Source organism: Aspergillus homomorphus, assembly GCF_003184865.1.
Source record: "Aspergillus homomorphus CBS 101889 unplaced genomic scaffold BO97scaffold_32, whole genome shotgun sequence".
Lineage (NCBI taxonomy): Eukaryota > Fungi > Ascomycota > Eurotiomycetes > Eurotiales > Aspergillaceae > Aspergillus > Aspergillus homomorphus.
The window spans coordinates 176,908-197,561 of record NW_020291918.1 but is presented as its reverse complement, the minus strand read 5'-3'; the positions used below and the strand labels follow the sequence as shown (position 1 = coordinate 197,561).

The following is a 20,654-nucleotide window of genomic DNA, read 5'->3' as shown; positions in this document are numbered from 1 at the left end:
AGAGAGAGATAGAGAGAGATAGAGAGAGATAGAGAGAGATAGAGAGAGAAAGAGAAAGAGAGAGAGAGAGAGAGAGTTTCCACAATGCGGCTGAACTGAACTGGACTGGACGGAAATCCACTGGGCAGTCCCGCTCTTATCAACAAATTCTACGATTAGCTTGCGATTGACCACAAAGACTAAGGTGTGACCATTCTTGAATTTCACTATTAAGTGGTATCTAATAGTAGAAGGGCTTCCCATCTACCACGTCTCCTCCATACGCGCAACAACAGGCCTCCGGGGTAACCAGACCCAGCTATGCCAATGTCAAAAACAAACAAGCGAAGAAATGATGAGAACAAGCACACAGACAGACTGCACCAATATATAGCACATATATATAGGCAACGCCAAGATCACACACCAGGGCAGGCCCAAAGGAGCCTGAAAACGAACTAGAGCATGCATTAGAAGTACACACAGAACGCCCCGGTCAGACCGCGCCAGGCCCCTTGTGATTTGACTGATCAAGCAGAAGTCGAGGTTTGATGTAATCCTCATCCAATTGCCGGAACCACGCAGCGTGATCCCCAGAGGCCCCCGAAAAGAGGTCTCGAATGGCCGCCCTTGCACTCAATGTTGTTTCGCGTCGAACAGGAGAGGTGGTCGCCGGAGTTTGCTCCTGAGGTTCCTCAAGGTACTGTTGGGGTTGCGAGGGAGACCGTCGCAGGCGAGAAGTGGGAGCTGAAGGGGGGAGGTCGTCGTCCGAGGGCGCATCACCCACATCGAGATCGAAGGCATCGAGCTGATCGGCATCTGTTGCACGACCGTTGCCATTGTTCTTCAACCCGAACTCATCTTCACTTGCCGCGCTGCTCTCGCTGTGTGTCCGAGGTCGACTACCCAATAAAGTGGCCGTCGAGGACCGGTCGCGAGCGGTATCTCGCTGACTGTAGGCATTCGAGTACATTCGAGAGTGTCCTCGGGAGCCAGACGGCGGGGGGCTGGGACGACGATTATTGCCACTGGAATAGCTGTCGTGGCGGCCGAGGTCGCCCCGTGTCACGCCATCCAAAGGAATGGTGGAATCCATTCGGCGGGGAGTGTATCCCAAGCCTGTATCAGAGCGCTTATAATATGTGCCACCATTGGTCACTTCAATATCAAATTCATCGTCCGACTCGATTTCCTCCACCACCCCCGTTCGGATACCGAGGATTTCGAGCATGCGAGCGGTTGTGCCACCGAAGATAATCACGGTCAACACGACAACCACGAGAACCGTCGCTCGCAACGCCGGTGCATTGACACCTTTGAGGCCTGCGGCCAAAGCTACGCCGACAGCTCCACGCAAACCAGCCCAGAACAGCATGGCTTGGTAAGCAAAGGGAAGCTCATCTGCAACGTCCATGCCACGGCGTCGAGCCCTGTATCTGATGAACCAGTTGATCGCTCGAGACAGGGGGAACACCGCCAGGTATCGTGCGATACAGATACCGAAAACGGCGACCAGAATGAACAAAGGTTTGAATTGTAAGTTCCGCTGGACCAGCAGGTCCAAGCCAAGGTAGATGAAGATAAAGTTCTCAGATAATTGCGCCATTACCTGGAAGAGATACTTCGTCGTCAACTGCGTCCGACGGGACATGTTGTAGTATGCATAATGCTTCATAGTGATGCCGCAGAAAAGGAGAGACACAATGCCTGTTTTATTGTCAACTTGACTTCGGATTCAGTGAGGGTCCGCGACTCACCCGAAAGATAGACACCGTTGGAGAAGAAGTAGCTGGCATAGGCGATAAGCACGATTAGGCAACTCTCAATTTTCGGCTGGCGTCTGACATGGGTATATTTGAGGCCAAGAGCGGTCATGATTCCCACGATGACGCCAACAATCATACTTCCAAAGAAGACGAGCAAGAACAGCCCGATAGCTTCGAACAGATTCAAGAAAGTCAGAGAGCTTGCCTCACTATCGGCATACTTCTGGGCGGTCTCGAAGAGGACGATGGCAATGGCATCGTTCAGGATTGATTCGCCAAAAATGACTGTGTAAAGCTTGGGCTCGACCTTGTATAGGTTGAAAATGGCTAGGATGGTAACTGGATCCGTCGCGGATAAGGTAGCACCCACCGAGATCGCCTCGACGAAGGTCATATCCAGCCCATCCAATGGGATTCTCGTCCAGACGAACAGAATCAACCCCAGCACGATGGCGGAGATGAAGGTTCCCGCGAAAGCAAAGGTCAATATAGTGCCGATGTTTCGAAAAAAGTTCGCTTGGTGTAATTCGTAACCCGAGGCCAGAATGATTGGGGGAAGGAGGAGGTTGAAAAAAAACTGGTAGTCAAACGCGACACTGTCCTGAATGGGTGATTCAGGACTCAACCGGATGATCAGGCCGACAAACATGCCTATATGGAACCGTCAGCTATCTATTGCTGATCGCAAGGGGACTGCAGCGCGCCCAATCCACCCGACCCGCCCACGAAGGTTGAACAGACGTACCCGCGAAGATGGACAATACTGTTTCGTGGACCGCTTGGATCTTCTTCTGTTGTAGGATGTAACTGGTGAAGAGCGCGAACATCAACAGCATGATCAGGATGAAAAGCGCCCAGGAGCTGAAGAACTCCTTGGTGCCGGCCTCAGGTGCATCGGCTGCAGAGTAAGCTTGTCAGTTCGAGAGCTGCTTGTGAGCAAGATCGCATTGCATACCATCGTCGGGATCCGTGTCAGAGTCCACCGCTCTACCTAGTAAGCACGAGGATCCAGTCAGTCATTGTATTTGTCGTGGCGTGTTTTATCATATGGATATGGCAATAACTCCGACCGCAGGGTTGGGGAAGCCGATCACTCAACGAACGCGCACCCCCAGAAAGGAATCCTAACGAAATACGTACGAAGCAACTGGTGCAGTACATCGCCCAAGACTTGTCCAGCCATTGTGCCTTGAAGATGGCTTGTCGACGGCCACAACGGGCAAAAGACGGTTAACCCCAACGGCGAGTGTCAAGCGCCAGAATGGAATCGCAGACACACATAATCATCCGCGGACCATGCACGATCCAACGGGGAGGGGGAAGCCTGAGGACCGGTGGGAGTGAAGGAAGGAAGAAGAAAAAGAAGAGAAACAGAGAGAGAGAGTGTGTGTGTGTAATTGTGTGAAATAAAGAAAAATAATAGAAAAAGAGCAGAAGTTGGTAGAATAAGGTTAGAATAAGGATGATTGATTAGGGAAGGAGGACAGACAGACAACAACTGAACTGCAGCGGTGCGGGCGGAGAATCCAAGCAGTCGTCACCGGGCCCACTGCGTGACTGCAGTGAGTCCGTCCGTCGGAGTCCCGTTGTTGGTCTTCGGCCCGCAGTTGATTCTCCCTCCGCGCAGTCCATTGAGGTCTATCTATCTATGCTTGGTATAGACATCATATGGTTGAGTACATACCCTTAGGTCCTTCCCTGATATTATCTACTTTAGCTTAAATTTTTCAAGCGGCAAATTGCAATAAAAAAGAATTCCCATTTAAACTCCAATCACTACATGAGTTCTAATATCGGTCTTGATCTTTACTCACTATAGAAATTTCCTCAAACCTCACAGCCTGCTCAGCAACCACTTCGACTGTGGAACCTGCTCTCACCGGGTTCCCTCAGCAAGTCGATGAGCCAACCATGCCGCAACTAACGTCGCGCAGCCTCCGAATCTGAGCACCCACCCAACACTGTCATCCCACGGCTCCCCGCGAGGCTTCTGGAAGGCCTTGAAGATGGCACTGGAGATCAGACTCGAGAGAATCTGAGGCGCCGATACAGCAACATTGTGAAGTCCAAGGATAATCCCCGCCTGCGCCAGATTCTCCTCCTCTTCTCCTTTGTCAGAGGACAAGGTATGTCCATGTTCCAGATCATCCCCGACCGTAGTGGGATGAGCGGAGACGCTTGCGCCGGGTACCGTGCCGTCAGCCTGCTGGCGTCGAATCCGGCGTTCAGTGTCAATGCGCGACACTTCCGCAGAGATCAGGGCAAAGGGCGCCCACAACGTCAACGCCCACGAGATGCCAACAAGACCGACTACCACCGTGGCGGCTTGGTACGACGATATGAAGAACGTACTGAACATGAGGATGGCAAAGTTCACATGAGACAGTAGCCAGGCGCGGCGGAGGGTAAATCCGGGAATCTGTAATTTAGAGAGCCACCCGCCGCCTTCTTCATATCCACCTTTGGAGTCGGGAGAAATGCCGGTAGGCGCTTCCATTGCCGTTCCGATTGAAGATGATCGTCGCAGGAAAGGCTCCTCCTCCATCTGATCGTCTGACGCCTCAGACACGGCGGCAACGACCGGCTTGTAAGTGGGGACAACAAGCATCGGCAGCGTTAAATTGGCCACAAACGAGATGATGGCGAAGACAAGGAGAGCAAAGGTCCCGATTCGGGTGGCTTCCTCCCATGCCTTGTTGATGTCACCGTTCGACAAGCCCGGGTGTGCTTCGAAAATCGGATTGACAAACAGCTGTCCAATGTATGTGGTCGAATAGAATAAGAAAGGAAACCAACCGACCCAGGCGGCCAACTGAACCTCGCACACCTTTGCTATCTCCGGCGGTAAAAACCGGATCGACTTGAAAACCTGCTTGAAGAAGGTGACCAAGCCTGGGTTTCCGGAGGAGGGAGGCGCTTCCAGTCGTGGGTCTCGTTCTTTGATGTATAGACAACTGACCAACAATGTACAGATGAGCGATAGTGATGCTAAAGAGCACAGCACTTTAAACTGCGTGTTGCCCAGAAATGGGAAGTATTTGGGCAAATCCACGTATCCAAAAATATATCCAAGAATGTTGCCTAGTCCCGTTAGGCGACTGGCCCACGCGTTCGCCGATTCCTGCTGGTGCGAGGGCGCATTATCGACAATGAAGCACCGAATACCTGCTTGAACTGTATGTAGTGTTGATCTTGTCAGCGTTCTCCTCGGTCCAGTCATGAGTAGGCTAGGTTATACTCGTCGAACTCACCGGTATTTACAGAAAAGTCCAAGCAGTACATCAGGATAGTGGCTAACACAATAACCACTGTCTGAGATGCATCTGAGCCCGGTTCCACATCGAATATTACCAGAAGACCTTCTGTGAGCTCTCGGACCCAGGCCAAGGCAAGCAGAGAGATAACGCTAGCTGCACCACCAACCACCATAAATGGCTTCCGCTTCCCCCAGGATGAGCGACAATTATCACTGCAGATCCCGATATAGGGTTGAACGAGAGTTCCTGTCAAAGGACCGGCAATCCAAACGAAGGCAAGCAGAGCCTTGCTCATGCCAAGCGACAAAAGGTAGGGCTACAGACACGCCCAGGTTAGTTCGAGCAGATATATTGCAGGGCCTTGCAAGCTTACCGATCCATTGGATAGCTCAGTAGACCATACAACCTGAAGTCTGAAGCACGTGGTGATTATTGTCAGTCTTCCACCTGCGGGTGGAGGCAAACTCATGCTCCACATAAACGGGGAATGAACGGGGAAAGTGCTCACCCGCCGATACTCAAGGTCAATAAGAACAGATACCAGCTGCTCTTGGTCTCGGAAAGATCGGGAATGCCTCCCGACCTATTGGTAGCACTGGACTCTCCGGTGTGCGTCATTGAAGTCACTTCATTACTGTCAGCTGCTCCCACTAAAGGGGTCGTTTCATTGGCAAACCGAGAATTTGCTCCCGTCATTGATATAAAGGCGAAATTCTCCCTCAGGGATAGGAAAGCAGAGCCCGCTCTGATTTGACGTGCCCGTGTTGTAGTTCGTTTCTTGGGAGGTCTTCTAAAGATGGGCTAGAATATCGACTGTTGAAGGAAGTAAAAGCCGCCGCACTTTGTTTGCACGAAATAGGAAGACGGTATCTGTCCAAAGTGATATAGCTGAGGATCTGAGATCACCGTTTCATAAAGCTAAAGCGGTGCCTGTCGGTATTCTAAGTTTGCTTCCTGGTTGACAGCTTAAGCAAGAGTGGTGACGAAATGACTGCTGCTAGGGCACTAAACAAGGCCCGAGGCTTCAACGGGAGCGCGGGTTGGTTCAGGCAGAACCAGAATATTTACTGAGGCGGATTGGAAAAATGAGGTTTGATTCAGTCCTGATCTTGATCCATGACTGAAAGAAGAGTGAGGGCTGTTTCAACAAAGATATCTAGATGAGAGCCAGCTCAAGGCAAAGGAGATGATAATGATGATGATGAAGTGAGCCAGCCAGCAAGCATGTCATGTGTCCTTCACGCACGCCTCGTGGTTTGGTTGGGCCGACGTCAGCAGGCCCCACACGTGACCGAGCCGCGATCGTCCCCGATTTGTCCGGGGAAACGCATGGCTTCCATTGATCCATGTATGCGGTACCGTATGGCCACCCTGCATATATACGGGGTATACGGGGTAATCGGAAGATGGTCGGTCGCCTGACTGGGCTACTTTCATTACCATTTGATTCATCTATATGCATGTATTCAACCAGATCACTCCTGCCACAGTCACAAGTCCCACCTCTTCTGTTTCTGCTTCTGCTTCTTCTTCCTCTTCTTCCTCTTCCTTCATCATGGAGGCACATACTGCGGATCTAGGATCCCTAGGCTTTTCAGCCCAGACGCACAGGATTCGTTGCCCTATACCCTCCCAAAGTCGTAGCCTCTCTGAGCTGGAGGCTCCTTTTGTCTTAGCCTGCATCTTGTGGTTTTCACGCTTCCGAGAACCCCTTGATGCAGGCAAATAAAGTAACAGGAATCTGAAAAGGAAAAGGGAAAGAAATGAAAATCTGTCAAAGAAAATTATAAAAAAAAAAAAAAAAAAAAAGAAAAAGAAAATGATACAAGAAATCCCATTATCAACATAGCACATGAGGATGAAACAAAGCCAGGGAACCAAACCGAGGGGGGGAAAAGATGAAAACCAATTGTAAAGGGATCTACCAATGTAGCCCACAATCGGGAACGCCAATATCGCTTATTAGGGATAAGTAGATCCAGCGCGATTGCAAGTATAGGACACAGGGAAGTTCTTGTTCAACCCCGGCCAGGGTATCGCTACGACCGTCGATGTGTTGACAGGTCTAGGGACAGAAAGCCATTGTAGATAGCCAGAAAAAATCCAGTCAGAATCGCTGAGGCGTGGCACACTCGATTCGATAAGTCATGCAGAAGCAGGTTAAGTATGGAAAACAAGTCCTTCACGAACTCGGTCTGAGAGAAGGCGGCATGGTATGACGAGAACTCAAGATACACGACCCGCAGGTTGTAAGCGAAAGAAGGTTGAGGACATTCAAGAGATTCAGAAGGCTCTCCAACGGCTCAGATGTGCTGTTGCAAGAGCTGAGGGGCGATCATATGAGGTGCCATCATGGTGGGCATAGCAGTCGGTAAGGTCATTGCAGATGGCATTGTAGTCACGCTAGGGATGATGGCACTGGACATCGAGTCGGACGGCGAGGATCCCTCGTCTTGGGAACCGAATCCGCTCTCCTCATTTTCCAGGTCATCATCTGGCACGGAGACTGGTGGCTGGCCATCTTGTTGCGCCTCGTGAATACGACGGTGTCTGTTTGGGATATTAGGCTCCAATACTATCAAAACATATACGCGTGAACTCACTGTGCAAGGTTATCCGACCGTGAAAATGCCTTGTTGCAGTAGGGACAAGGATAAGGTCGCTCTTGAGTGTGAGTCCTCACATGCCTAAGCATCAGGTGTCAGTAAGCGACTACATTTATTTGTGGGCAGAGCACCGGTAGGAACTTACCGTTTCAGGTGTTCTAACCTCTTGAACAACCGCCCACACGATGGGATCGGACAGGAGTGAGATTTTTGTGGATAAGGGCCGAGTTCCATCATGGTAGCGCTTCGGGCCCGGCGAACAGGTCCAGGGGCATATCGCTCAACTTTGCTCCCCGCACTGTGTTGTGCAGGGACGTCAAGCGCCTCCCCGTCGGGGAGAGGAGCGAGTTCATCCGGAGGATTTGTAGGATGCATGACATGCTGCTCAGGATTCTCATCCAAGCTCGACAAGGGAGTGCTGTGGCGGGACATTTCATGCAACAAATTCTTCTGGGGAAGAACTGCTGCACGGTATCCATTGACGGGACGCTGAAGGTCGTGGTGCGAATCATCCGCCTCCGGGATCGGAGCCACCGAGCTCGATACAGACCGCCGAAGGTCACTTGGCCGGTGAGCGGCATACGCGACAGCCTGTGGTTGTGGACCTGTTACCTGCGGGTGCATGGTTGCGGCGGCACTGGTGACGCCCGGGGGGATAGAAGACCGACGCCGACGCTGCTTGTACGTCGGTGAACCCTCTAGCATGGAATAGACATTGGAGGGGAAGGATCTGGCCGGGGTCGGGAAATGACCACTTGTGAAATTGGAAGGAGGGAGCTGCATCATCGGGTTGAAAGGTGCTGCGGAGATGTCCGGGATAGCAGTGTAAAGACCGGTATCTTCGTTAGCGATGTAGGCTGGCTCAGCGCCCAGGTGACCGTGTTGCGGGGGCGTGACTGGTTCAAACGATAGACCCCGGTTGGAATAATCCTCATACTGCGAGGACACGAAGGAGGGAGCTGGGGAGTATTCGACGAAGGTTGGCATTGAGGCATGGCGTTGGTGGATACGAGCAATCGGCATTCCATTGCGATCGTACTGGATCTGCCCGTAATCGGCTTCACGCTTAATAACGTTTTGGGCTAGAGTCGTAGGCATGGGAATCGGATTGTACATCGCCGGGTTGCCGGACTCGTCCGGGAGAAGCGGTAGCGCCGGGGGAGCCATTTGGGGAGCCATCTGAGGAGGAGGCATAGCGTCAACGGTCCGAACCACTGGGGATGCAGGTTGGCCATATGTCGTACTTGCGTGAGCAGCGAACGATGATGAATTCGCTTGTTGCGCCTTAGTGAGCTGTTCATACAATGACTGCGATGAATCAAACTCGAAAGACAGAGCAGGCTCGCTGACTGCCACCGTGGTCGCCTCCTGGCCCATCTTCTCCCGCTTCAAATCACGCTCCAACGCATCGAGGAAAAGGCGATCGTGGGGCACGCTGTACCAGTAGAACACCTTTTGCTTCTTCTGAGTGCGAATACAGTTATTCTTGTAGAGAAAGTCGAGGAATGGGCTTTTCGGTTCTTCTAGGGTGGCATCAGTTCCGGCCTTGAGGTTTCGCAAGTCCGAGAAGATACCCTCCTCGAACTTCTTCGAGTTCTTGACGGGGCGGCCGAAGGCTTGGAATCGAAAGGCCAAACATCTCACGATATCGGTACCCGAGATGTGAAAAAGGTTGTTCCTGTCGCCAATCAGCTTGGGCGCTCTTCCCTACCAAGCATCTAATGTGTTTAGAAAACTAACCAGAGAACACACGAGATGTAGTCGCCGGTCGGGAGCAGAAATCTGCGGATAAGTTGATCCGTATGCCAGTCGACAGGCGCCGAGAGAAGGAAATATTTCACTAGTGGATGGCACAATGTCAATTTCTAGATCGGCGAAGCGGCGATCCGGCTCGGGATGATGCTGCCGTGAACAGCAAGTACAACTTACGATTGTCGACCTGCTGCAGTGCGACTTGCGCATCATGGGGCAGGCTTTGCTGAGCCTCGTTGGAGAGCATGAACGTCTCCGGTTTCTGAGGAGGCGCCATGGCGGCACCATGTTGGGGATACATTGTGGATGTGATGCAGTGGTCTGGTGAGATTTTCATCAGCCTGGATCGCAAAGCGAGGTTTGTATGCATGCGCGCAAACAAAGACTCATCGAGGACGGGATGTTTAAAGATAGCCACCGTTGGGCCGAACAAGGAGGACGCACCGCCAAATGAACCTGATCAAAGAAACAGCGGGTGGACCGCACGCAATCTCCAAGGGTGACTTCCCGAGTGAAAAGGACCCGGAGAAGTGTTGAAGAGTTAGAGTGAGGATATGAATGTCGATGCTGAATTGTGAAACACAGGCGGTATCCAAACACGCGAAGAGAAGAGTACCAGCCTCTTGGGTAAGATGTGTTGTGTGTTGTTGGCGGTTAGGCGCTGACGTTGCCGACCCCTCGTTCAAAAGGGAAAGTAAAAGGGCACAGGGAAAGAGAGCAATGGAGAGTTGAACTGGGCCAGCCCGATTACAAGTCTCTTAGAATAACTCGCACGGCGAAGGAGGGGGTGGAATGAAACGAAAGGAGGTGAAAAGAAAAGAGGCGAGTCGTGATGGAGGGGAAGGGAGGGAGGGAGAAAGAAGAAAGAGGAGGAGAGAAAAGGTAAGAGGAGGATGAGGATTGAGGTAGGACTTGCTTTTTTACAGTGGTTGGAGAAGTGGTAGTAGGTATAGGTCAGGTATGTCAGTCCAGCAGTAAGTAGTAATAATAATGCCAATCGATAATATAATAAATAATAATGGGGAAGGGGGCAGTAAAAAAAAAAATAAAAATAAATAAGAATATTCAGAAAAAGGCAGACCAAGAAAATCCAAAGGAAAAAGGGAAAAAAGGGAAAGAGGAAAAAATCAGTGTCAGAACTGGGAAGAAGGAATTCAGGGAGCGCCGACCGAGACCCGCGGATCAAGTCATTCAGTAAGCCCAGTCAGTAAGTAGTTAACCAAGTAAGCCTGTAGAGACTCGAGCAAGCCCCGAGAAAGAGTGCAGGTTCAAGAGGCCGAAGGTCTAGTTCTACAAGTAGTCTATTGTACTGTACTGTGTCTACCACCACACGGAGTAACCAAGTAACTTACCCGCGCCCTTCCTTTTTTTTTTTACCCCTTCTCGGGACTCTGAGTTTATAGACATAGAGCAAACACACACTTTCTCTCCGACTCTCTCACCCTCCCTCTCTTCTCCTGAATGTCTTCAGTGCTATTGTCCTAGACAGACTTAGTTGACTGCTCGACTGGGTTAGACACTGTGGGAAATGCGCACGGCGAAAAAGTAGGGCTTCGACGGTTCGACCTGGGCAAAAAAAGCGGAGACTGGCGCCAGGGACCGGCTCCAAAGGTCCAAGGGAAAAGGTACGGAGAGGCTACTCTTCTGAGATCTCGAAGATCCAGCAGTGAGCAGTTACTGTACGTATTGAGTAGTCAACCCTCAATTAAGCTCCCTCCTCCAGCTTATCCAGCATCCAAAAATACTCTTCCAATGACGCTATATTCAACGCTTGAAGCCCCAAGAGGTGGGGTTGAAGAGGGGGGGGAGGGTAGGAGGAGGGGAAAAAGAATGGAAGGAAACTCTACTTTTACTGTTCGACGGGCACCCGGGCGGTAAGATACCAGTAACCACGGTATTGGTACAGTCTATCCACCTCCTCCAGGACTCAGGAGTATCTGTAAACTCCCAATGACAAAAGACGTAAGTCAAGAAGGTGTGGGGCTACTGTCCATTCAGTATTCAATCAATCAATCAATCCTATTGACCATTTTGGCTTCTGCCCTTGGAGACCCACCACTTACTGTACTACGTACTGGTAAGTCCCTTTGTGTTTTTATGTTATTTTTTATTCTGAATTATTGTTGTTATAGCCCGGATCTGCCTCTCTCTTAGGTTAGTTAGTTAGTGAACTTATCAATGGCAACTCCAATGTTTTCGATTGCCCTGGAAGGTTAGCAAACAGGCTCTCGTATTTGCCAGTCTTCAACAGGCGGTCAACCGGGGAGTAGACTCAGGGGCAAAATACTGAGGACAAGTGGTGATGAGGAGATTGATGACAAAAAGCATCTTGAGGCTAGTCAGTTAACTTAGCAATGGCTCATGTCGATTGTATCATAGACTGCGAGGTAGAACTATGCATAATTGCATAGCAAGTTACTGGCGCTAGGAGTGGGGGAACTAATTGGCCTACTCACCTGATAGATGTGAGGAAAGACATTAGATACTCGGGACCTGTCTTGATAACTCATCTCGCTACCGGAGGCGAATCACTAACTATGGCGATTCGCTTACACAGCAAGTATAGCAGTCTATCCATTCTTCCAGAGGGGCCATTGGATTCTTTGTCCGTTCATTCGCTTTTGGAGTTTTTGAAGCTGGAGCTGAAGGGTTGGTGGTCAAAGATCATCCGAGCTTGAGTATATGATATGTCTACATACATGCATAACTAAAGTTACTATCCCATCTTTTTTTGGGGGCGCTTCCAGGGGGCCAATTCCAGCTTTCCTGCCATTTTCCTCTGCCCGCCCCCCTCTCCCTTCGGCCCACACGCAGCAAACTACTCAACGCGGCGGCTAACTTGGCTGCTTCTCAGAACAGGAAAACGAGAAAAAAAATAAACATGCTGCTAGTCTGGCTACCTCATAACAGCAAGCAGTCGAGGAAACAATCATCCAACGGCGCTGCACAGGGTGGAACCGGAAGGTCCATGCCAAGGCTGCACTTCCCGATAAAACTGGCGCGGGAAACAATCGTGAAGCATTCGCCCCCTTGTTTCAGGATCTCAGGATCCTGGGTGAGCGCTTAGCTTGCCACCAATCGCAGCCAGGCTGTATCCCTTTTGGCCCGCTTGCGCTGCCCGTCTCAGACTCTCAGATTCTCCCTCAGTCGCCCCAATAGGTGCAAATTCAGCAAGAGCCCAATACCTCCACCTTCCAGTCCTGCTCCTCACAGACACTTGATTTCCGTCTGTGCCCTTGCCTTGCCTGCTCCGGCTCTTTCCCCTTCCCGCTCCTTCAGTCCGCCTCCTTCAGGCTGGAAGGTAGCTAACCATCTATAGCAGAAAAGAAAAGCCTAGTTCCCGTCCCAATGAATTGGGGTGGGTGTGGGTGCTACTGTGGTCAAGAATGTCGGACTTGCTATGCTATGCTATGTTATGTGATGTGATGTTATAGCTCGCTCGGCAAATGATGGCAGTGCTGTGACACGGTCAATGCTCATCTGATGAGGTATCTTACTGCCGCTCTTTCCAGCGGCGGTGTCTGATAATCGGGACATTTGTAGGTATGTACTATGCAGGGATTATCTGCGGGCATCCGAGCAGCGCCAGAGAACATCTCTGCAAGGTGTACGGAATAGGTAGACAACAAACGCTCTCGCTTAGGGAGCGCTTGCACCTGAAAATGGATCGAGTTTTCCACTCTTACGTGATCTCTAGACCGAGATAGAGTTGCTGGGACTCACTGTATATCTACTCGCCACTTATCCCCAAAAATTCCCCATCATCCTCGACCATGTGCTGTTTTCCAACTCGGTAGCCACCTTCAAGGTGCTGTACAGTGTGTGATAGTCTCTCCTTAAACATGCATGGACCCCATGCCATAAATATAGCAACCTAAGGGCCAGGTATATACATACTTCAACGGTCCATCAACTTCTTACTGGTCCATATACACTGCTCTGCGAGCGACCAAGCAGCAGCGCCAATGGCGCCACTTAAGATCGAGCCCAGCAAGGTTTCTGATATCCGCTTGCCGTCCATCAAAAGCTCGGTGCTAGGTACCTATCTTTCGGTCCTCCCTCTCTTCCAGTCTCTTCTGTGATCAATCATCAATCAGTCGTAGTGCCCGATGTCCATCTCCGAGGAGATGGTTCAGTGAGAGGGTCGTGCAGCCCACCGCCGCTCTAGCGTCTAGCTATCAGGCCATAATCGCTGGCAAATTGCCTATAACATGAAATGCATAAGATTTAGCACTGATTATCGCAATCAAAAGTTGCGAGGTACTGTACTCCGTACACTTCCGTTAAACCTCAGAGGGACCAGACGAGGATCTACGGAGTAGTTTAATTAATTTATCATATGGGGGTGGTTGCTTTATCCAAGCTTCTTCAATTTTGAGACACATCAATTTTGGGTCCGTGTTGCCCGTTACCACGCGCATAAGGCTGCAGTCATATGAAAGTGAACGGGTCTGCGAAATTCGACCTATCCATGGATTTTCTAATCGAGTTCTACGTACGGAGAGTTTGCCCGTATCCATCTCTACTCGGGGTTGTATAATGGAAGCCGAAGACACGACTATCGAATTCGAATCGAACACATGAAGGAGTGGGAATCCGGAACACTAGTAGCTGAGGGTTTACTTACGAAGTTTCCCTCGGACTCGGCTTGACAAGAGCAAGAGGACAGATGCATCGTCACTCCTGGTATCCCAGAGATCTTCACAGGCCAGAACTCGAGAGACGTTGATCTCTTGGAACATCAACGGCGAACCGATCTGCACACCTACCGAAAGATAGACCGGGACACAGCGAAGCTTAATCACAGAGCCCTCTGATTTGACTATCTAAACTGGCGGCCACTTCCGAGATATGATAGTCGCGAAGCACTTCTAGCTGCCCTCCCACTCAGCAGTAAGAGGTTTACTCGATATACCTCACGGACAGCAGACCCAAGTACCATTTCTTCATAGCAAGCAGCACACACTGCATGTAGAATACCGTCATCATGCACCGGACTTGCAGCTGTTCCTCCACCGCGCCATGATGATTGGCTCGACCCTCCCATTGGAATTATGTAAGCTCCGCCCTTTCGGTCACCCAGTCTCTCAGTCACTCCACTGACTCGGCCGAAGCTATCAACAACCATGAGTACGATGAATGTACTGAGAGATAAAGGGGTACCGTGCTGTTATAGTCGAATTGGTCTATCCAGGGGGAATCTAGGCAGTCTTGACATCAAAGCGCTGTCATCGTTGGGGATCAGTCGCAAGAGACCCTTCACCACTTTACCCTTCAGGTTCCCACAAGAAAATTCTCCGACGACCCGGTCGAAGAACAATCAAATTGACTAAAAGGGCGGAGGCTGGTTGCTACATTTGGAGATGACCGAAGTCCGAGAGGGACCGACGATGTGCAAGAACTTTCACTTACCCCGTATCTTTCTGGTCTTGGGAATCTATGACGCCCGCTCCGAAGAGGACTACGTATACCCTTCGGAGTGCACGGGTAGTGATCTTCCGACAGGGCGAGAAGAGGCGAGAAGGAAAGAGCGGGCGTATAGGGAGGAAACCCTTTTGCAAGGCAACACGGTACGATGGAGTAAAGTACTCCTCCCTCCCTTCTCTCCGGATGGAGCAGTGGACTGACTACGGTAGCATCCCAGACTAGCTTGGCAGAGAAGCTCTCCTGATGGGTAAAATCCTTCTAGACCTTAAAGTCACCATACCAGGCCCAATCCGGTAATTGTACCTGATTCTATGGGGTTCTCGGCAGACGGACTGGAACCATAAATTACCACTACCGTCGCTACCAACCGGGGATCGTAGTCAACAAACAATTACCATAGAGAAACACACCTATGACCACGAGTCAGTCTCCGGGATAAATCACCCAGAAAAAGTCTTAGTCTACTCAGCGCAACGGGCCTTCGTTTGATCGTCTAACCCCCGAAACCATCTAGAAAAGCTCAGCGGCATCACGTCAGTGCGATGCACATCTCGCGAGTCGCGACGAGGCTCGCTGCCAGGCTCTAGAGGCTAAGCCTACAGAGATCGGATGTAGTAAAGACCAGTGCTTGGTCCTTGTAGTTGTATCTGCTTTCCGTTCTCGACTTAAACTATCTAATAATCGCAAGATGAAGCTAACAAGCCTGGCGCACAGTCGATGAGATTCTGAGACTTGCGAACGTGCGGGGGAGGTCGAGGCGCACATGCCGTTGGATTAGCTATTGGTTATTCCTTAGAACTGCAGACTGGATGAAGTCCAGTGTACAGAGAAGGCATCAGCGTCGGTCACGAAAGGGCATACCCCTGGAGCTACGTCGCTGCTATAGGCCATAGCATGCAGTCGCGCCTTTGTCCTTCGCAGAACTGCCTGGCTTGCTATCCTCAAAGTAGCATTGATCCGTGAATCGGACAGCAAAATGCGAGCCGGCCCATCTCGATCTTGGCCTGGCTAGGCATCGGCCAAGCAATGCGAGTCGGGGAGGTCGAACAACCTCACAGGAGAAGCGGATACGTCGGGATGGGGCTGATCAGCGCCATTGTTCCCTCTTCGTTTAAACCTCGGGCGTCGTGTATGGAGTACTACCAACCACAGCGATGGGACATCCGGCAGGTCGACCCGTGAACCATCAGTTGTCCCGTCCATTGAGACCATGAATCATGGCAACTCTCCAATGATCGAATGGTTGTAGTTCAATATTCGAACTAGTGAATTCTGAGCACCTCGTATGGCTTGGTCCGAGCACGAAAGGAGACGGTTGCATAACCGCATTGTAGGTAATACGCATGTTTGGACTCGTCGTCGCTGGACACTGAGATGTCTATGCTGTTTCTTAGTTGATCTGTGGTATAGGTCAGTGAGGTACTCCGTAGGAAGCCCGGTATTATTTACTCGACTATCAAGAGCCTAGAAACCCAAAATGACCGGAGAAACTGTGTAGCTTGGGTGGATCCCCCTGTGACGAAAAGTGCATGCAGGCAAAGAGGTCAATCAACTTAGTACATGTGGTTAAGTACAGTGAGCACCTGACTCTGCCTAGACACACGTTCCATGAGCTGTAGTGGCGGTGGTGGTGATGCCCTGCTCGGAATTGGGTTACGTGCAGAATCTGAAACAACGACAAGTTATTTGACTGACTGTAGTGTTCTTTCCTCGTCTCTCTCTCTCTCTCTCTCTCTCTCTCTCTCTCTCTCTCTCTCTCTTTTTTTTCGGTCGGAACCTCGCACATGGGCCGGGCTTATTCCAGTTTAGTTTCTCTACCCATATTTGACTAGTGGACGCTAAGTAATGAGACAAACCCCAAAGTCGAGCATTGACTGACAAATCAAAGAGACTGGTACCTGACTAGTTGAGCAGCTCTTAGTCTTGACTCTTGACCCCATTCTCCTTCATGCTCGCCCACGGTTACGACGCGATGGGATCATGGGAATCTCCCAGTAATCCACTCCATTCGATTCCCAACGATTCATTTGATCTAACCATTTGTCCTCCTAACGTACTAAGCCTATTAATATCAATCAGTCCTGCAGGTACCCCGGCACAGTGGGTGAAAGGGAACTGCTTGCCTCGGGTGGAGACCCAGGACCAGGAACAATCCACTCGGAACTAGATCGGGGGTTGAGAACTTGCTCGTAACCATAGAACCGAGAAAACTCAATCATATCATCGGATGTTAGATCCTCCTCCCACCCCCCTAAATTCCGCCTAGGCCTGGTCCACCTAGGCCTGGTTGACTCCCGAGGAGGAGATCAATGGAGAAAGAAAATAGGGGCAAAGTGTCCTCGGCTAGTCTAGACTGGAACTATTGGAAAAATAGAAGAAGGCAGTGAGTGATGTGGAAAATAAAAGGCAAGTGAGTCAAATCAAGGAAGTTGGGATATGGAGGAAGGAATAGAGAGAAAGAATTTCCGACACGGCATTTTGGTTTGCAAGACTGCATCATCGCACTACACGGTCATGCAAGTACAATCAATCACAATCTAGTTGAGCTAAACTAGTCAGTAGTTCTTAGTTCTGTCGCGTCGCTTGAACTACACTAAACTGCTAACACTAACTGATTAACGGTTGCTCCGTGATCACTGGGACAGTGGGAAAAGAGAGAACCTGTTTCTATTTTTGTGTGTGATAAGGAATTGGATCAAAGCATGACCATGCTTCAGGTGTTTATAGAATGGCGCTATGCGGCTACCAGCAGCCAACCACTGGGGAAGGCTCTTGCTGTATCTCCAAGGAGTCCATGCATGGTCAAAAATCCCCAAACATCCTAAACGAAGCGATCTGTCTCAGGTTTGGGAGTCCTCCTTCTCAAACATTAGCTCGACTCGGAGAATTCGCCATATCTGGAACAACTCCACGCTAAGGGTACGTGCTTCGCAGCCCCGGTCAAGAGTTTGCCAGAATAAGGTTTGTGCGATCAGGTTAGGGGTGCTATAGTAGACTCAACGTCGCAGAATGAAGGCCGGCACCATCCTGATGCGCTCAACATGAGAAAGGCTGCGGTGAGAGCTCTGTCATTCTCCCAACTTGGCGTGGATCAAGAAAAACTCGAAACAACCTATCACACAAACGGCTGGGGCGTTCACGCTCGTTGAGAGGGGTTAAGGCGCGTTGGTGAAACGGATTGGCAGTTCGAGGCTACTCACGTGGTCAATAACAACTACAGCCCCTCTTTTCACGGGTAATCGGTATCGAGGCAAGAGCATGCCCTGAGCCAGAAACGATATGGACAATGGTGTGCTTCGGGCGCAAGGGAGTCGAGAATGTCATGTTTGGTTGTCAGGTGTCATGGACCAAAGGTCGAAACTAGCGACGTCCTCTGCCTCTGCCTCTGCCTCTGCCTCTACCTCTGCCTCTACCTCCGCCTCTACCTCCGCTTGACCGACCTGATCCTTGAATGGTGGCTACGTCACGTTTGCTCAGGTTCAGGGTTCCGCCAGCGAACTTTCCAACAGAGGGGCCCCCAACACCACGTTCTCGTCGTTTGGAGCTGGTGGTATCCGACTTGGGCGCCGGTTTCTCAAGAATAATTCCGTTCTCTCTGGCTTCCTTCCGACGCTTGTTCTCCTTCATTTCCGCCTTGGCTTTTATGCCTCTTCGGTGTGAGGATGGCATCATCTGCTTGTATAGGGACTCTTTAGATCCTAGTTCCTGCATCCGCAGGTCGAGAGCCTTGATGCGATTCTTGCCAGTCGGGGCAAGGTCGGACGCTGACTCAAGAAGGTGAGATTCCTTGAGAAGGCGTTGCAAGGCCAGGTCATTTTTCAGATGGTCCGCGTCGATTTCCTTGTCATCATTGTCATCTTCGGTGTCTTTCTTCGGAGCTTTGGCCGTGATTTTCTCGACGGCAAAGGACGGCGGTTTAGCGGTCTACACCTACGTTAGAACAATCAATGTCTCTAGATTGTCAAGAGATGATCCTACCATGAACGCTTTGCGCGCCTTCTTGTCCATCAGATCCTGGGATTTTATATCCCGATGCTCAACTACCTGCACCTCTTCTGGTTCTTCTTCGTCGCCGCTCAAACCGTCCCAATTCGATTCTGCGTCGGAATGCTTTGACCCTTCCTCGTCGCTTTCTTCCTCTGAATCATCGTTGCGAGCGACCTGACCTCCAGGTACGTCCAGCGGTTGAAATTGAGCTTCGAAGAATTTGCGAAAAATGTCTTGGGAGGACCCCGTAGTCGTTTGCGGCGTCTCTTCGTCGTCTGAATCCGTAACCCTCGACACAACGGCCTTGTCTCTCTTCCGTTTTCCAATCATCTCGATGAATTGTTCTGCTAGATGGGAGAGGTGCCGAGAATTTGACTCTTAAAGAAAAGTAAAAAATAAAAAGGCCCATGCGACTTCAGAACTAGCCGTAAGATGCGATTATGTCAGCCATCATCGCAGTCACGTGTGATAAGATAGGCTCAGCCCCTCGTTGAATCTCCACAGAAGATGATCGTTTTTGTAACATATCGGCATTTACAAGAAGGCATTGAACGGGCATTAAACTAGACAATATGACCAAATTCCGGCCTTGCATCGACCTTCACTCAGGGCAAGTCAAGCAGATTGTGGGCGGAACTTTAAGCAATGTTGCCACGGATCTGAAGACGAATTATGTCTCCAAGCTCCCGGCCAGTTACTATGCTGAGTTGTACCGGAAGCACGATTTGCATGGCGGGCACGTCGTCATGCTGGGCCCAGGCAACGATGAAGCAGCGCACGAAGCACTTCGAGCATGGCCGAATGGTCTGCAAGTGGCTGGAGGTATCACCGATAAGAACGCTCAGTACTGGATCGACCAGGGTGCCGAGAAGGTGAGCTCTATACTTGCATTTCCGTTCAAACTACTCAGACCGAGTCCGCAATACAACTGTAGATTTGGTGTCGCTCAGACGTCTCTTATCGGGTCCTATCCGTCTGGCTTTCCTATCCATTCGTGTCTATATCTCACTTTGTTTGACCTGGTTGTGCGCACCATCTCAAGACTAACCTGCGCTCATAGGTAATCATCACTTCATTCCTCTTCCCTGAGGGCAAGTTCTCAAAGGACCGACTCGAATCGGTTCTTTATGCCCTGGGAGGTGATCGATCAAAGCTGGTCTTGGATCTGAGTTGCCGTAGAAAGGACAACACATGGTTCGTAGCCATGAACCGCTGGCAGACTATCACTGAGATGGAGATCAACCAAGGCAAGTTTCTACCTGTCGGCCCTTTTAGCCTACCCGGCCCTTTTTGCTGTTGGTGTATGATAGAAGGGCAAGAGATGTGCCGACTAGTCTTTGCGCACCGGGGCTATTGTTACGTTCTACTTCGGCCAATGTACAAAACTGACTGAAGCAGAATCAATCTCATTGCTGGAGCCTTATTGCTCTGAGTTCCTCATCCACGCCGCAGATGTAGAGGGGCTGCAGCAGGGTGTAGATGAAGAGCTTATTGCCAGACTAGCCCAGTGGTGCACGATTCCCGTCACCTATGCCGGTGGTGCTCGCAGTTTGCAGGATCTGGAAATGGTTCACGCCAACAGTCAGGGGAAGGTTGATTTGACCATTGGAAGTGCTTTGGATATCTTTGGCGGCTCTGGGGTAACTTTTGATGAATGTATAGAATGGAACAAGACGCATTAGATTGGTCTTCATTGAGCATGCTTTCAATCCTTGATGGCAGAGCTCAGGCCTGGGTGTGCCATGTATGTACATAAAACGGAATGAATTTGATTACAGAAATATATATCTGCCAGAAAGGGCTAGTACTAGATGTCAGCTTTGACTATCATTCAAACAATTCGAGATGCCTTTATTGTACCTATAATGCACAATATCCAT

General features: G+C 50.5%; 4 protein-coding genes across 4 annotated transcripts; 1 reads left to right on the top strand and 3 right to left on the bottom strand.

The window, feature by feature from the left end:
• Window positions 1–475: 475 nt before the first annotated feature.
• On the bottom strand, window positions 476–5,297 carry BO97DRAFT_436368 (bifunctional K:H/Na:H antiporter NHX1; the record flags this gene model as incomplete). The annotated part of the gene is made up of 6 exons (XM_025697780.1): window positions 476–1,686; window positions 1,737–2,396; window positions 2,491–2,643; window positions 2,701–2,736; window positions 3,708–4,919; window positions 4,997–5,297. The coding sequence occupies 6 exons, from the start codon at window positions 5,295–5,297 to the stop codon at window positions 476–478; spliced, it is 3,573 nt and encodes a 1,190-aa protein (XP_025549223.1).
• A 2,008-nt stretch (window positions 5,298–7,305) lies between these two features.
• steA (sexual development transcription factor SteA) lies at window positions 7,306–9,661 on the bottom strand (the record flags this gene model as incomplete). The annotated part of the gene is made up of 5 exons (XM_025697161.1): window positions 7,306–7,552; window positions 7,606–7,689; window positions 7,754–9,286; window positions 9,349–9,448; window positions 9,538–9,661. The coding sequence occupies 5 exons, from the start codon at window positions 9,659–9,661 to the stop codon at window positions 7,306–7,308; spliced, it is 2,088 nt and encodes a 695-aa protein (XP_025549222.1).
• An 8,486-nt stretch (window positions 9,662–18,147) lies between these two features.
• On the bottom strand, window positions 18,148–19,104 carry BO97DRAFT_350205 (uncharacterized protein; the record flags this gene model as incomplete). Its single annotated transcript, XM_025691941.1, has 2 exons — window positions 18,148–18,711; window positions 18,766–19,104. The coding sequence occupies 2 exons, from the start codon at window positions 19,102–19,104 to the stop codon at window positions 18,148–18,150; spliced, it is 903 nt and encodes a 300-aa protein (XP_025549221.1).
• Window positions 19,105–19,311: 207 nt separating this feature from the next.
• On the top strand, window positions 19,312–20,535 carry BO97DRAFT_394950 (1-(5-phosphoribosyl)-5- ((5-phosphoribosylamino)methylideneamino)imidazole-4-carboxamide isomerase HIS6). The gene is made up of 3 exons (XM_025694010.1): window positions 19,312–19,646; window positions 19,835–20,021; window positions 20,173–20,535. Exons 1-3 carry the CDS (start codon window positions 19,347–19,349, stop codon window positions 20,454–20,456), a joined length of 771 nt encoding a protein of 256 aa, XP_025549220.1. The 5' UTR covers window positions 19,312–19,346; the 3' UTR covers window positions 20,457–20,535.
• Window positions 20,536–20,654: the final 119 nt, after the last annotated feature.

What these genes read in the sequence shown, in the direction of transcription:
- BO97DRAFT_394950 (XM_025694010.1), top strand. Translation starts at nt 19,347, where the DNA reads ATGACCAAATTCCGGCCTTGCATCGACCTTCACTCAGGGCAAGTCAAG. An exon ending in TCGACCAGGGTGCCGAGAAG is followed by an intron (nt 19,647 to 19,834) that starts GTGAGCTCTATA and finishes CTGCGCTCATAG; the next exon opens with GTAATCATCACTTCATTCCT. An exon ending in TGAGATGGAGATCAACCAAG is followed by an intron (nt 20,022 to 20,172) that starts GCAAGTTTCTAC and finishes TGACTGAAGCAG; the next exon opens with AATCAATCTCATTGCTGGAG.